Source organism: Urocitellus parryii, chromosome X (assembly GCF_045843805.1).
Source record: "Urocitellus parryii isolate mUroPar1 chromosome X, mUroPar1.hap1, whole genome shotgun sequence".
Taxonomy (NCBI): Eukaryota; Metazoa; Chordata; class Mammalia; order Rodentia; family Sciuridae; genus Urocitellus; species Urocitellus parryii.
The window spans coordinates 44,993,993-45,010,944 of NC_135547.1; the positions used below are offsets into that span (position 1 = coordinate 44,993,993).

The 16,952-nt window shown below is 37.4% G+C and overlaps 1 protein-coding gene across 3 annotated transcripts; it reads right to left on the minus strand.

The window, feature by feature from the left end:
* Window positions 1-1,707: 1,707 nt before the first annotated feature.
* On the minus strand, window positions 1,708-4,025 carry LOC113192692 (uncharacterized). Of its 3 annotated transcripts, none has more exons than XM_026402881.2 (3): window positions 3,944-4,025; window positions 3,311-3,382; window positions 1,708-2,944 (listed from the first exon to the last, which is right to left on the minus strand). In XM_026402881.2, exon 3 carries the CDS (start codon window positions 2,915-2,917, stop codon window positions 2,339-2,341), a length of 579 nt encoding a protein of 192 aa, XP_026258666.1. In that variant the 5' UTR covers window positions 2,918-2,944; window positions 3,311-3,382; window positions 3,944-4,025; the 3' UTR covers window positions 1,708-2,338. The 3 variants fall into 3 exon arrangements, with proteins under 3 accessions (XP_026258666.1, XP_026258664.1, XP_026258663.1); XM_026402879.1 differs by having other exon boundaries at window positions 1,708-2,939; window positions 3,903-3,989; XM_026402878.1 differs by having other exon boundaries at window positions 3,903-3,989.
* Window positions 4,026-16,952: the final 12,927 nt, after the last annotated feature.

The window sequence follows — 16,952 nt, forward strand, 5'->3', positions numbered from 1 at the left end:
CAGTCTTCTGAGTAGCTGGGATTACAAGCATGCATCATGGTGCCTAGTTTAGATCTTGCTTTTAAAATACCATTTTCTAACAAAAGTTACCAGGGCTTCTTGAAGAAATGGCTGATTCCAGGAACAGGGCATAAAATATGCAAGATAAGGCTGGAACATCTTTTAGTGCCAGAAAGTACTAAAAACAAAAACCCCACACAATACAATGATGGAAATATGTCAAATTAATACAGGAGCCAACTGATAAAGCTCCCAATTGTCAAAGCAGGAACTATTTGAGCAACAAAATGTGAAATAGTACTGCATCATAATTCAAATGATATAATAAATATTTATGCATCTATACTGATATAAATAAAATGAATAGATAAATAAAGGAGTGTAAAATATCCTATGTGTTAGAATTAGTCATGATTTTTGTAGCTACTATTATTAAGGAGGTGGAGCATAAGTGTGTGATGCCAATAGTGACTATTCCAAAGAGTAGTTTGGAAAGGGAGAAATGATATAGCAACTTTTCCAAGAAGAAAACTGACAAGTACTACCTCAGCCAGGTGAACAAGTTTAACATCAACAGTGGTAAATAATATTGAGTAGTTTGTACCCTTTATATGATGGAATGAGAATGACATTTTTACCTTTGTGATTTTTTTCCCAAAACATGTAACACCTGTATAACCACAAGAAGAAAATTTAGTAAATCCAACCTGTGGGACATTAAATACAAGATCATTGTTCTCAAAAGTGTGAAGGTCATCAAAAACAAGTAAAGTCTAAGAAATTCTCACAGCCAAGAGGAGCCTATGGGAGAGATGATGACTAAATATAATGTGGTAACCTGAATGGGATTCTAGGATAGAAAAAAGACATCAGGGGAAATCTGAATGAAGAATACACTTCAGTTAATAATAATTTGTCAATATTGGTTCATTATGACAAATGCAAAACACTAATGTAGGATGTTAAGAATAGGGATACTGGGTATGGAATATATAGAAGCTCTATATTATCACTGCAATAATTATCTAAATCTGTAACTGTCTTAAAATAAAGGTTATTTGAAAAACACTGTAAGCAAATAAAAGGCTAACGAAAATCCAGGGGGCAAAAAATTACATAGGCAGAACAGTCTGTTGAAATCGGAATGTAGGGCTTAACAGGAATTTCCTGGGAGACAATTCCTAAGGGAAAAATAATGTCAGCAGATAGGAGATTACCAGGTGAGAATAGCACAGCATCTGCTCTCTCAGATTTGTTTTCCTGGCTCAATCTCCAGTATCTAAATCCTGAGGAGACAACCAAATCAACAAAAAGTATGGAAAGGAGTGTTTTATATGAACTTTATAAAGTATCAAGACCCAAATGACAATTGGGTACCCATCTGGGTTAAGGTGACTCTGTTGTAGGTAAAGAAGAATTCTCCACCCTGTTGTTGGGACACCGTGTTGCTTTAGTTAATCATTTCCAGCCCACCACCAGCAGAAGGGACTTTAGGGAGGTTTAAGTTTCCATGAGAAGAGGTACAAACCCAGGAGACATGACACTACCCAGGGGACACTGGTACTCACCTTTCAGTTGTCTGGATTTATTCTGGACATGGATGAGACCTGTGAGACCTCCCTCAGTTCTCCACCAAGTATCTGTTAGTATTGGTTCTGTTAGTGCAGCAGAAAAGGTAGGAGCCAGCCCAACATACTCAATACCTTATTTAATTTTGTACACAAGCCTGGAAGACAAGTTTTATTCCCATTTCATAGATGACAATACAGTCCTTTACAACAATGGACATGTAGTAACCATTAGATTGCTCCAGAATGGAGTCCCAGAGGTAACACAATTTTTGTCTATTATTTTACATCCTGATAACAGAATTTTAATGTCGCCACTGCCTTTATAAGTTTACTGGACAGTTTTTTTGATTAGTTATGTATTATTTCCCTGATTTTATCTTTTATTAATTTTATGACAACATTAATCTCTTTTAGGAGACAGTGGACAGATGAACAAACAAAAAAACAGAAAATCACCACAAATAACCAGTTAATTGTTCAGTGAATACAACTTTAAAGTTGTTTTCTCCACGTAGTTTACTATGTAAATATTTTTGTAGATTTACATAAGTGGGTTGATTCCATATATATAGGGTTCTGCAAGTTTTTTTTTTTTAGATTTACAAAGGAACTATAAACATTTTTCCATGCAGTGAATGAAAATCTGCTACTGACACATAGAATGTTGCAGGTGGGTCAAAGGGCTGCTGGTAACAGGAGGGATGCCTAAAGGAAAGTATTAGTAAAAGATTAAAGCACAGGACCTGGAAAATGTTTGCTAGGGAATGCTACACATAAGGAATGTCTTCAAGGTCCCTCCGTGGGGCCCTGCAGCCACCCCTGAATTCCCTTGGGCCCCTTGGGTAGAAGGGGTCCTCTAAATTTCTTTGCATCCACAAAAGCCTCCCTAATTTCTGTCTGCTTTTTCTCATGTCATCCTCCACCTTAGCCATACTGTCAAATTCTCTTATCATATCCTCATTGCTGAAATTCATATCATGTATGGACTCTTTATACTCTTTAAGGTAATGAGCCAGCCCCTTGTTGGTTTTTCTTTTGGCTTTCCTGGGTATGTCATCCTCAGCGGGGCGCTTTCCTGCAGCCCTTGTTTCACTCTCTGGCTTTCTCTCCTCTTGTGGTTTTCTCTTGCTTTCTGGCTTTCCTTCCTCTTTTGCTGTTCTCTCACTCTCTGGCTTTTCCTTGTCATTCAGCATTTCCTCATCTGCAGTCTTTTCCTCGTTTTCTAACATTTCCTTGTCTTTCAGAGTACAGGCTTCTTCTGGCTTTTCCTCATCCTGTGGCTCTTCATCTTCCCTCTTTCCTTTGTTGGAAGGTGTTCCTTCATTTTCACTGTAAAGTTCTTCCATGACACGATTTCCTCTCCCTCTCCTGTCCTGGGAGTGGAGGTAGAGAGAAGAGAAGACAAAGAGGATACTTGGGAGACTGAAGGATGGGGATGGGGGTGGGACGACGATGCAGGTCCATAGGGCATTGCATCTTGCCCTTCTGAGGGTTCCCCTAAACTGTCCCGGCCCTCCAAGTGTGCCTGTGAAGACCGCTTACCCTAGATTCCACCCCCACAGCGAGCCAACACTCCCTGGCAAGCCCTGCCACCTTCTCCATGCATCAAGGTGCGTGTTTTCCATGTGGTGGGGGCCGGCGGTGAGGCTCCACACTCTGCCTGAGGCCATGTCCTCTGCACTCTCACCCCTTCTGGGTCCAAGTCCGTGCTGCCCCCCCCCCTCCACCCCAGCAATCACCTGCAAGGATCCTAGGCGGGTTGCTCCTCTCTTCAGGCCACACCGAGCGCTGGGAACAACAGACGCACAGACCTGCAGAGGAGACGCGGAGGCGGAGAAGGCGGTCTCAGTGAATTGACAGGGACTCGGGTCCCTATCCTGAATCTAGGCCCTCCTCACCCAACCTTCCCCTCTACTACCCGCTCCCGCACCCCAGCCGCCATTTCTTTTCAAGCCTCGGGCGCCAGACTACGATGTTTTCCAAACTACATTTGGGTCTGCGTGTCCTTCTGCCTTGGACACAACTTGCATTCCCACCTTCGCGATCAATATTCTCCTCTACGTACGGAATGGTAGAGGGGGGTTATTTCCACTATCTCACTGCTGGGGCGCTTCACCGGCCCACCATCTCAGACTCCAAAATGGACGGAGGGCAGAGGAGGTGCCTAGAAATCCGGCAAGAATACTTGGGGTATTCCTCTTTTCTACCCTCTGCCCACAGGCTGCAAGCTCCCCCTCAGCCAACGTTTTCCCACTGCCATCTCTATCTACACTCGGGCCAATTTCCCGTCACCCAAACCCCACCTCCACCCTTCCCCTCGTCGGTACCCACCCTGGGGTCCCGTTAGCAGGGTGCAACGCCCTCACTCTGACCTGAAAGAAGCTGAAGCAACAATTAGGAGACCAGAGAGGAGCGGATGGCTCCCGGGCAACACCGAAGGGAAGAAGGGCGGGCACCACAACTGGCAGGTCACGTGAACTTCCCAGCCCCAGAGTTGGAGCTCGACACACCCCGCCTACTAACTGACGTCTGCTCACCACCCACTTTTCTTGAGCAGGTATCCCCTCACCTCTCTGAACCCCTTTGTCATTTTCCTCTTGTTGAGAAGTTGGTCAAAAAAGAATTTTAATGAAAACCACAAGGGTTTATTTTGTGTGTGTGTGGGGGGGGGGTTTGGGCGGTCTGAGGGAGGAGACTTGACAATGTTGCTTTTAAATACCGTTGCAAGAATGTAAACCCAGCCAACTGAATGGAATGAATGCTTAAATATTGTATGGAGGGTTGACTACAGCATTTTAGAAAAAAATTAGGACATTTTCCCCAAATAATGGAAACTTCTCCTTTTTCTGACACACAGAAATATTTTCTCATGAATAAAAAAATGAAACTATATTTGAAGCTGAATAAAAGAATAATTAATTTATCTTCCTGAGAAACTGAATGTATAAGGGATAATGGGCAGACCATATGACAATAGAACTTTAACCCACAACCTTTGCAGCAAGCAGTCCAGACAGCCAAATCACAGCCTCTGTAGCAATCTTCAGGATTTAAATACTGATGAACTTCCAGACTTCCCATTCCTTGTCACTGACGAACAAGAAAAATAACAAATGTGTACCGTTAACACAGGATGCCCCACTTGTAATTGGCCTTCCTCTTGCTTCCCCATGAAACAAACTCAGGTCAGATCATTCCTGAAGTCTTCCTTCTTTGTTGTTTTGTTTTTATTTCTAATGCATTAAAAGATAAATGAATAAATTACTGCTACAAACAATGAGATAAATATAACACTTAATACTTTCATTGTAATCCATCTACCTCCCCCCTGCCCATCAAAACCATATACCCGCAGAGTCAAAATTAGATTGGTTTGACAACACAAGAAAGAATTCAGGCAGAGAGAAAAGCAGAAGCAGCCCTCAAAACTCAACCTCATGGCTGACACCTCTAGCTATTGGAGTTTGTTAGGAGAACAAAAATGTACTTATATATTATCACTTGAATTAATCACTCAAGTAGAGATTAAGGTAATTTATGCAAATGAATAGTACATTTGAATTTATTTTAACTTATTTCTTATCAAGCAGGTTAATGCAGAAAAACACAGTTTCTATGATCATCTAACAGGTTCAAACACCTAAAAGCTAATGCTGTGTCTGATGGATCAGACACTGAAGTGAGATTCAGATCAACCTGGGTCTTAGTGTTCAATCTAGCCCAGTAGTGATATAACATTGGGTAAGTCCCTTCACTTTTCTGAGAGGATTCCATCTGTGAAAGGACTTTCAGTTCCTAGAAGGAATAGAATTCATTATGCCAGGCCAACTATTTCAACAAGCACAATAATTATGTATCTTATTTGTTTTTAAGACAAAATTCCCAGTGGTATGTGACAAAATACCTGGTCAGGTATCAGGTCTGCCTGTTACCAACTCTGAGGGTTCTGGTGTTCTCTATCAGATGAATCAGGTAAAAAGGCACATTGGCACAGACACAAGGCTTTTTATTTTTATGCTTGAGCATAAGGGAGGTGGCACATGGGGGACAGTCATCCCAGGCTGACTCCAACAACAAAATGAAGGTTTACAGCTTTTATGGGATCTGCAGGATAGGCAGAGACCCAGTCTCTTAATGTCATTATACATATAAATAAGAGTTTTAGCTGTGCCTGGGGTTTTCTTTAACATGCTTCCTCAATCAGTGTGTGTCTTACTACCACTTTAAGTCTCTACTTCAGCATGTGATTTTTACTAGGCTAAGAAAATAAGGGTAAATGTAGGTTAGTCTAATGAGTAATTTATGTATGGATTTATCCCTACATAAATTTGGCCCTTACCTGGGAAAGTTTCTAATTGGATCTTAGAGGAGGGCAGATCATTTTCCTGCCTCAGTGTGTTTCATTTTAATGATCTTGTTTTTCTTGGTTTTGTCTTCCTGAAATCTATTACGATCACATAGTCTTTGAAGGCTGAACTGACTTCCCATCCTCCTATCTCCTGGTGTGTTGTCTTAATTTTATAGCATTAAAGACAAGTCTACTTTATTAAAAAAAATTTAGCTGTAGTTGGACACAATGTCTTTATTTATTTTCATATGGTACTCAGGCTCGAACCCAGTGCCTCACACATGCAAAGCAGGCACTCTACAGCCCCAGCCCCAAGACAGGTCTACTTTTAAACTCCCAATTTTATGGTATGTTTGTCAACCTTGGAAGACTTAGAACTAACTTATCTGTCTCATACCCCAAATCATATGTTCTCTGCTTAATTTCATTTACTGGGAGACACTGTTATACATACTCACCTCTGCATGGGAAAATCTTGGAATCAAAGGCAGTTAAATTCTGATTTGGGGGGCTGGGGTTGTGGCTTAGCGGTAGAGCACTCACCTAGCATGTGTGAGATGCTGGGTTTGATCCTCAGCACCACATAAAAATAAATAAATAAAATAAAGATATTGTGTCCAACTACAACTAAAAAAAATATTTTGAAAAAGAATTTCATGGTAACAGTAGAGGCCATGATGGACAAAACTTGTCTGTTTCAACCCTTATTTGGATGCAAGGGCAGGATTGATGACCCAATAAGCAGGAGTCTTCATGTTTTCATGCTCCATTAATGTCCTCCTCAGGGGTTGGTCAGAAATTGAGAGTGATTTGAGATTTATATTTAAATTCCTTCCTAACAAGAAAAAAAGGGTAAGCCACATACAGTGGCGTGTACCTGTAGTCTCAGGTACTTGGAGGCTGAAGTGGGAGGACTGCTTAACTGCAGGAATTGGAAACCTCAGTAATATAGCAAGACCTGGACACACACACACACACACACACACACACACACACACACACATGAAGGAATGAAGTGTATGTGGGTGAATGGCATTTTTCATGCTTCCTCCTCCCTATACCACACTCCTTCTGGACACCATCCTCATTCTTCTCATATCCAGGAATAACTGACCACAATCAATCTGGAATAACCCTACTTTATTGACCACTAAACTGGTGTCTGGCATTTCATCTTGCCAAAATAACATGGTAAGTTTTATTTTTAGACAAAAATGCTCAAAAATGAAAAAAAAATCCAAATCCAAATAGCTTGAATGCAGGGGAGGATAAGTCACCTGGTCCACCCCCACTGCTCTTGTGCTGGGGATCAAACCTAGGGCCCCAAAGCACACCAGGCAAATGCTCTACCAATGAGTTTCATACCCAGCCTTCTTCTTGTTCTTAGTTGGTTATTATGTGCTACAGTTTTAATTGTATCTTCTCAAAAATTCATGTTTAGACAGTCCCCAATGCAGTCATGTTAAGGAGCTTCTAGGAGGTGATTAGTCCACAAGGGCTCTGGCTTCATGAATGTTGTGAATAACATTATAAAAGAACTAGGTCCTTTTTGCCCTCTGTCAAGTGAGGATACAGCAAAGACTGGGATCTCACCAGACACAAAAAACTGCCGGCACCATGATCATGCACTTCCAGCCTTCGTAACTGTAAGAATTAATTTTTGTTCTTTAAAAATCACCCAGTGTTAAGTATTTTGCTATAACAGCATGAATGGACTAAGACATCCAATTCTCTTAATTAAGATGTAAGAGACAAGAGATGTCTACTACGTTGCACATTTGCCCTGGATTCATATGCTTAAATTACCATTATTGGAAGCAAAGATTTTCACAATTAAGCAATAATCTAATGACAGGTAATGACACACCAATTTTCTCTACCAAAGGTTGAGCATTCCCATGAAAGCTCTTATTGGATCATCCTGGGTCACCTCCTCACACTTTGGGCAATGTCTGTGGCTCAGGGGCTGCAAGTCCTTCATTGACTGAACCAGAGGGAAGTGGAACATGAACTACTGTAATTGGCTTCTCTCCTTGTTCAATCATGCAAAATTTCAAGTTGCACGTCATAAAGATTTGTGTGTGCATGTGTGCGCATGTGCACATTGGGGATTGAACCTGGGGGTGCTTTATCACTGAGCTACATCCCCAGCCCTCTCTATTTTTATTTATTTTGAGACAGGGTCTTGCTAAGTTGCTTAGGGACTTGCTAAATTGCTGAGGCTGGCTTCAAACTTGTGATCCTCCTGCTTCAGCCTCCCCAGTCACTGGGTTTACAGGTATGTGCTACTGTGCCCAGCCAAAAATTGTAAGATTTGTGTTTTTAGAATTGATCTATTATAGACTGGAAAAGAATAGAATTTAATAAATCTGAATGAAATAGAATAGTAATTTCAAAGTCAAGGGAGCTTGGTAATTTTTTTCTTGACATTTTAAAATTTATGTTTCTGTACTATTTGTTTGTTTCCATTATATAGTAAATATATATTTATATATATAAAAAAGTTTATGGTCTTTTTATTCCAAAACACTATTTTTGCCAGGCTTCTGTTTTCAATATATTACTTGCATCCATTAAAGCTGTTTCTCTTAATGTTTTTCATAAAACAGAAAATTAAAGCATGACTGCTCGCTTAGTCTCTTTGATCCTCATTTTCCTACCAGGTTAATAATCAGATGTATCAATTGGCCCTTTTGGTCTTTTAGCATCAAACCTTATGTTTTTCTCTACTTAAAAGATTCATCTGTCTTAATTACCCCTGCACTTTCAGCCAAATTATGGTGCATTTTTAATTTCTTTTGCTAATGGCCCAAAATGGCCAAAACACTATGACTATCCTAATGGATTTGATATATTAAAATACCTTTTCACATAATATAATCTGTATAAGACCAATATGTTAGAATAACTTTAGTAAAATATTTGTGTTAGCATACTGACACATTGGCACTTTGAAGCACCAATAATTAGTATGATATAAATTAAATGACTTAATGGATTATTGTTTCCTCCAAGCATGTGGCAGCTCTTTATCTAGATACGTACAAGGCTCTGAAAAAAGCCTTTGGTTTCACAAAATTTTATTACAAATGTGTGAGTCAGTCATGTGATACTCCCTTAGGGGATTTACTTGCAAATGATTTTGTGATAGTTTTCTTTAGTTCTTCTTTGCAATAAATCCTTTTCAAGGCCTTTTATTAAAAAAACTAATATACCAGTTAATGATAAATAATAATCCTGATGATAGGGCTCATTATCACTTAGTTCTGATTCCGTTGATGGAAATGCTACAATTTCACCATGAAACAAACATTATCCATTTCATCATATTAACAAAGGAATTTAAAGTGTGTACTGAGAGTAACTGAAGACTTTCCGTTGTCCTTTAACATTCATCAGATGAATTCTATTTGTATTTTACTAATACATGTTTGTATTCTTTGATGGATCTTGATTTGTCCTTTTTGGTTAATCTTTTATTGTGACTCCAGACATAATTGTTAATATTTTAAATAGGACTTTAATATCTTTATTTATAAATGTGAGTGCTCAGGATTCTTCTTGCATGCTTTCTTCACATTTTATTTTCTTCAAATAAAAGTGAGATTTTTTCCCTCATAATCTGACATCATCTAATTAACAGGAAAAAAAAACACCTCTTCTTTAATGATATGACATGTAGTACTTTTAGAAGCCTGGCCATTTAAGATAGTAACTCAATGATTACCTCAATTTTTCCCATTTTCTTTGTCTTTAAGTCCCTTTTTAGGGGAGAAGGTGAGTTTAATTTCTCTGGTTAATTTTCCCCACATATTCATATATTTTAATCAATATTTTCAGACATACTATCATAGACATTTGAAACAGATCATTGTTACATTGAATATTTCCCATGTTGTCCCCTTTTTCTCCCTAAGGAGACTACTTAGATGTGTCATTTAATATTTGTTTTTAGCCAAGAGCTCTTATACTCTAACATTTGTTCACAAATTATATGGTTTAGGGTTTTCTATTCCCTAGGACCTAAGATTGTTGTGAAGGAAACAATTTTAAACTCTTTTAATGTTTAAGGATATTTTACATTTTAATAAACCTATTTTGTTTGTGTTCTGTGTTCAGAGACTGATTTCACCATTTTCCCCTTTTTCTGATGACTGAGGTTTTTTATCAGAATTGGAAGCAGTGGCCGGTCAGCCAAGCCTCTTGTTTTCCAGGAGTTCCTCCTCCATATCAGAGAGTTCCTGCTTAAGCCAGAGTGGCTTAACCCTGGATGACATTAGAGTCTGTGTTGTTCGACAAATAACCAAATGGTGCCAGTGTCATTTCTCTGGGCATCATGGACCATGGTTAAGGAGGTCAGATTCTCTCAAGGAGTTGCAGCTAAAATTTCTGCAATTTAAGTACTGTAGATGGCATTTTCAAAGTGCTCATGATAGAGCCTACAGGAAGCTTTCAGTATGCTTGAATACTCCAAGCCTTCTAATTGGATAATGGCTTCATTGCATTTCATGCAATCAGACATTGTATGCAAGACTTTGATTGACTACAGGGCCTATAAATGAGCAACACTCTTTCACCAATCAGCATCCCCTTTAATTCCAAGCTACTGAAAAATATGTCCATCATGGCTGACCATTCTTCTAAATCTGTCTTTATCAAGAAGTGCTTTAAGGGCTGGGGCTGTGGTTCAGCAGTAGAGCTCTTGCCTAGCACGCGCAAGGCCCTAGGTTTGATCCTCAGTACCACATAAAAATAAATAAATAAAATAAAGGTATTGTGTCCAACTACAACTAAAAAATAAATATTTAAAGAAAAAGAAATGCTTTAAGAGCTGGGCACAGTGGCACATGCCTGTAATCCCAGTGGCTCAGGAGACTGAGGCAAGAGGATCAACAGTTCAAAGCCACCTTCAGCAACCTAGAAATGCCCTAAGCAACATAGCGAGACATTGTCTCAAAACTAAAAAAAAAATAAAAATAAAAAATGGCTGGGGATGTTGCTTTGTGGTTAAGCACCCCTGGATTAAATATCCAGTATCAAAAAGGGGGAGATTAAGAAAGGCATTAGACAATTAGACATTAAAAAAAAAAAAAGGAAGGGGAGGATGTGAAAAGATGCTGCCAAGACAAGTTACTCCATCTATATCTAAAAGTTTCTGATGCAGGTTCACCCTCATTTTGCATTTCATTAGATGTTATGTATATCATGAACTATTTTCTTATTGGCATCTTCAGTGCATCACCAACAAGGGTAGCCACCTGACCCACCAGACCAAGTGCTCAACCATCATCTCCAGAAATACAGACAGCCTGTATCTCTGGAGATCCTGCTGCCCAGGGAGAGCATGCTGTGTCCAAACCAATGACTCTTTTCCGAGCCACATAGTTTTTCTGAAAAAAAAAATTATTCCAGTAAAATTGACGCAATTTAGTTATTGAATTGTGGTCTACTGATAATTTTAAAATATTTGTATAACAAACTAAATAATATCAAATTTAGTAGAGCTATAAACCCATTTGCTTAAAAATTAGGTTTTGCTTGATAATGTTACATTATACTACTTTACTAAAGAGTAATTTCTTTTGGTTATTTTTCTTGGTGAACTTTCATGGGATCTGTAAGACAATGTCAAATTTACCTTTTCTACTCTAATTAATTCACAGCTGTATGGTGACATTTGCCAGACACATATTATGTATGGTATGGCAACAGATTAAGTGCACGAACTGATATAAGAATCCAACAAACTTCTATTAAGATAGATATGAAATATATTTTCAATTTAAAAAAAATCATGACTGTTTTTGAAAATATATTTTTCATGTGAATGTGCAATACAGTTTTATGTGATGAAATGAATATTGTGTTGTAGGCTTTAAATGAATTAAAATAATAAATATATCAAAATTTCTCAGTTTTGATATCTAGTATAGTAAACATTGGCAGATAAGACCACATGAAAATTTAAAACTCCCTTGTTTTTAAACTGAAAATAATTAGCCCCTTTCTTAGAGTTGTTTTTCCCCAGCAGAAGGGAGGGGCATCCCTTTCTCCTGTTGACAAACAATATTTATTTGCATTTTTATAGACAAGGGTTATTTCCAATTCTCTAATTTACCTCTTACAGAGTTATAAGATAGTCCTCATAGAATCATAATCCTACATCTAGGAGGGTGTTCTATAAATAACACATAATTTTCCATTGAAAAACACTTTTAATCTATAGTCTCCTTTTTTTTAAGTACTGGGGATTGAACCCATGAGTGCTGTACCACTGAGCTATATCCCCAACTCTTTTTAGTTTTTATTTTGAGATGCAGTCTTACTAAGTTTCTGAGAGTCTCACTAAGTTGCTGAGGCTGGGATCCTCCTGCCTCACCCTACCTTGTCACTGGGATTACAGGCATGCACCATAGTGCCTGGCTTAGTCTCTCCATTTAAAAAAAATTTAGTTGTAGATAGACACATACCTTTATTTTATTTGTTTATTTTTATGTGGTGCCAGGGATTGAACCCAGTGCCTCATGCATGCTTGACAAGTGCTCTACCACTGAGCCATAACCCCAGCCCCAGTCTCTCCATTTAAAAAAAGTTTTAAAAAGTATTTTTTTAGTTGTAGATGGACACAATACCTTTATTTTATTTATTTTTATGTAATGTTGAGAATCAAACCCAGTGCCTCCTCCATGCAAGATGAGCACTCTACCACTGAGCCACAACCCCAGTCCCTAGTCTCCATTTCTTTAAAAAATATTTTTAATTGTAGATGGACACAATACCTTTATTTTTATATGTGGTGCTGAGGATCAAGCCTAGTGCCTTATACATGCTAGGCAAGCACTCCATCACTGAGCTACAACCCCATCCCTCTCCATTTCTGATAAACATTAATTTCAAAGAACAGTTATTCCTGACCACAAAATAAGGTTGAACCCATTAGATTTGCATTGATTATTTACATAAATGAATTGGAAATGCTAATTTACTATGTAGCTCTTCTTAATTTTCTTTGCAGAGAGTTTTCATTACAATCATACTTCTTATTGTGATAAAATATACATGATTTAAAATTGGCCATGTAAGCCAATTTTTGGTGTACAGTATAGTGACATTAAATATATTAGCACTGTTGTGCAAACATTACCAACACCTATCTCCAGATTTTTAATCTTCCCAAACTGAAACTCTATCCATTAAACAATAACTTCCCAAACTCCCTCTCTCCAGCTCCTGATAACCACAGTTATACTTCATTAATTTGACTACTCTACATATCTCATATAAATGGAGTCAAACATGACTGCTTTTTCTATTTCTATGAGGAATGTCATTGAGATTTTAATTGCAACTGCATAATATCTCTATAGTATTTTTGGTAGTATGGTCATTTTGATAATATTAATTCTTCCTATCCAAGAGCAAGGTAGATCTTTCCATCTTCTAAGGTCTTCTTTGATTTCTTTCTGGGAAAGCTGGGAATGGAACCACCATTTGACCCAGCTATTGCCCTTCTCGGGTTCTGTAATTTTCATCATATAGATCTTTCACCTTTTTCATTGATTCCCAAGTATTTTATTTTATTGTTTTGAGGCTATTGTAAATGGAGTAGTTTTCCTCATTTTCCTTTCTGAGGATTTGTCACTGATATACAGAAATGCATTTGATTTGTGGGTGTTGATTTTATATCCTGCTACTTTGCTGAATTCATTTACTAGTTCTAGAAGTTTTCTAGTGGAACTTTTAGGGTCTTCTAGGTATAGAACCATATCATCAGCAAATAGTGACAATTTGAGTTCTTCTTTTCCTATGTGTATCCCTTTAATTTCTTTTGTCTGTCTAATTGCTTTGGCCAGTGTTTCAAGAACTATGTTAAATAGAAGTGGTGAAAGAGGGCCTCCCTGTCTTGTTCCAGTTTTTAGAAAGAATGCATTCAGTTTTTCTCCATTTAGAATGATGTTGGCCTGGGGCTTAGCATAGATAGCCTTATTGATTTTGAGACATGTTCCTGTTATTCCTATTTTTTTCTAGCATTTTGAACATGAAGGGGTGTTGTATTTTGTCAAATGCTTTTTCTGTGTCTATTGAGATGATCATTTGATTCTTATCTTTAAGTCTATTGATGTGAACAATAGAGTACTTATCCTTTTGTGTCTGGTTTATTTTATTTAGCATAGTATTATTAAATTTCATCCAAGTTGTAGCATGTATCAGAATTTTATTCCCTTTTAAAAAGCTGAATAATACTCCATTATATGTATATACTACGTTTTGTTTATCCATTTTATCCCTTTATATGCACGTGGGTTATTTCCACAGTTTGGTTGTTGAGAATAATGCTGCTGTGAATATTGGCATACAATATCTATTCAAGCCCCTGCTTTTAATACTTTAATGTATGTATTTAGAAGTAGACTTGGTGGATCCTATACTATTTATATGTTTATTTTTCTTTGAAATTTTCATGTGGTTTTCTATAGTTGTTGCACCATTTTACATTCCCATCAATAATGTGCTAGGGTTCTAATTTTGCCACATCCTTCCAACATATATAATTTTCTGTTTTTTTTTATATTAGCCATTCTAATGGGTATGATCTGGTATCTCATTGTGGTTTTGATTTGCATTTCCCTAATGATTATTGATGTTGAACATCTTTACATGTGCTTATTGGCTATAATTATATATTCTTCAGAGAAATAGCCATTCATGTTTTTTACCTGTGTGTGTGTGTGTGTGTGTGTGTGTGTGTGTGTGTGTGTGTTGTACAGGTGATTGAACCCAGGAACACTAAGCTACATCCCCACCACTTTTTTGAAAATTTTATTTTGAGACAGGGTCTTGCTAAGTTGCTGAGGCTAACCTTGACTTGTGATCCTCCCTCCTCAGCCTCCTGATAACTTGGATTAGAAGCATGCATCATTGTTCCAAGAATGAGTTGTTTTTTCACTCAGCTAATAGTGTCCTTTGATGAATAAAAGCTTTTCATTTAGATGAAGTCCAATTTATCTATTTTACCTTTCATTGCCTATGTTTTTGGTATCATACCCAAGAATTCATTGCCAAATTCAATGTCATGAATCTTCTCTCCTAGGTTTTCTTTTTTTATATAATTTAATTTAATTTTTTATTAGCTACACATGACATTACAATGATCTTGGCAATTCATACATTTAATTCATTGGGGTATAATTTCTCATTTTTCTAATTGTACAGATTGCAGAATCACACTGATCATAGAGTCACCTTATACACACAGCAATCATAATGTCTATTCTATTCTGCTGCCCTTCCTATCCCCCCTTCTCCTAGGTTTTCTTCTAAGAGTTTTATAGTCTTAGCTTTTACATTTTGGTCTTTGATCTATTTTGAATTCATTTTTGCATATCCTGTAAGGGAAAGGTCTAACTTTATTCTTCAGCCTGTGGATATCCAGTTTTCCAAACACATTTGTTAAAAATACTGTCCTTAATCCATTGAATAATCTTGGCATCCTCATCAAAAATAAATTGATCATATGTGTGAAAGCTTATTTCTGGATGGTCTATTCTATTCCACTTATCTGTATTTCTGTTTTTTATGCCAGTACCACACTATTTTGATAACTAGATTTGTAAAAAGTTTTGAAACCAGGAAGAATGAGACCTCTAATTTTTTTCTCAAGATTATTTTGGTTTCTGAGGATCCCTTGAGATTCCATATGAATTTTAGGATGAATTTTTCTTTTTATGAAAAATGTCTTTGAGATTTTGATAGGAATTGCATTGAATCTATGTATCCTGTTGGTTAGTACTTATATCTTTATATTATCTTTCAATCTGTAATTATGGGATGTCTTCAATTTCTTTCTGTTTCTTCCAAAACATTTCTTCCAAGAACATTTAAAATAAATGTGAAATAGTTTCTTCCAAAACATTTTGTAGTTTTTAGTGTAGATGTATATTGTCACCTTGGTTAAGTGTATTCCTAACTATTTTATTCTTTCTGATGCTATTGTAAGTGGAAATGTTATCTTAATATCCTTTTCAAATTTTATATTGTTAGTGTATATAAATACGACTCATGTTTATGTGTTTATTTTGTATCTTTAATTTCTTTAATTTATTAGTCCCAATGTTTTTTGGGGGGAGATATTGCAGATTGAACCCAAGGACACTGTACTACTGATCCACATTCCAAGTCCATTTTATTTTTTTATTTTGAAATGGAGTCTTGGTAAAATTGCTTACACTGGTCTCAAACCTGGCCATCCTGCTGGTTCAGCCTCCCAAATAGTTTGGGTGTGCTCCACCACACCCATCCAGCATTTCTTTTATGGGATATTTTCTGTGTGTGTGTGTGTGTATGTGTGTGTGTGTGTGCGCCCACCCCCACCCCCACCTCCCATGCGTGCACGCACTAGAGACAAGACTCAGGGGCCTCATGCATGCTAAGCTTCTGTCTTGCCACAGAGCTACACTCCCAGCCCCATTTTAATGGAATCCTTAGATTTTTCTCATTATTAGATTAGATCATTTTTCCTGAAAACAGAGATAATTTTACATCTTCATTTCCAATTTGGACGCATTTTAATTTCTGTCTCTTCTCTAATTGTTCTGGATGTAATTTCCAATACAAATTTGAATGCAAATGTCTTCTTTCTGATCTTAAAGGGAAAAAAAACCAGGCTTTCTCCATTGATTATTATGTTAGCTGTAGGTTTTTCACATTGGATGTTTGAAAGCCTCTTATTATTTGCTTATCTCAGGACTACAAAGGAAAGCCAAGAAACTGTCCCACCATAATTCACTACAATATATGTAATTTGGTCAATTGTTTCTTCTTAAGGTTTCCAAACTATCTCAGTGTTCCTATCCTGTCAACAATGACCATACTTTCTTGCTTATATGTGGGGACCATGTAAACCTAGTACCAAGCCAGTTTTCCTCAGTGGGTCCTCTAATGTCAACTTTAATTCTCTAACTGTAGCTGACTATGCCTGTTTTAATGAGTATCATTCTCAAATATGACATTGTGGGGAAGATCTTAGTTGCATA

Coding starts and splice junctions, on each gene's coding strand:
- LOC113192692 (XM_026402881.2), bottom strand. CDS start 2,917: ATGGAAGAACTTTACAGTGAAAATGAAGGAACACCTTCCAACAAAGGA.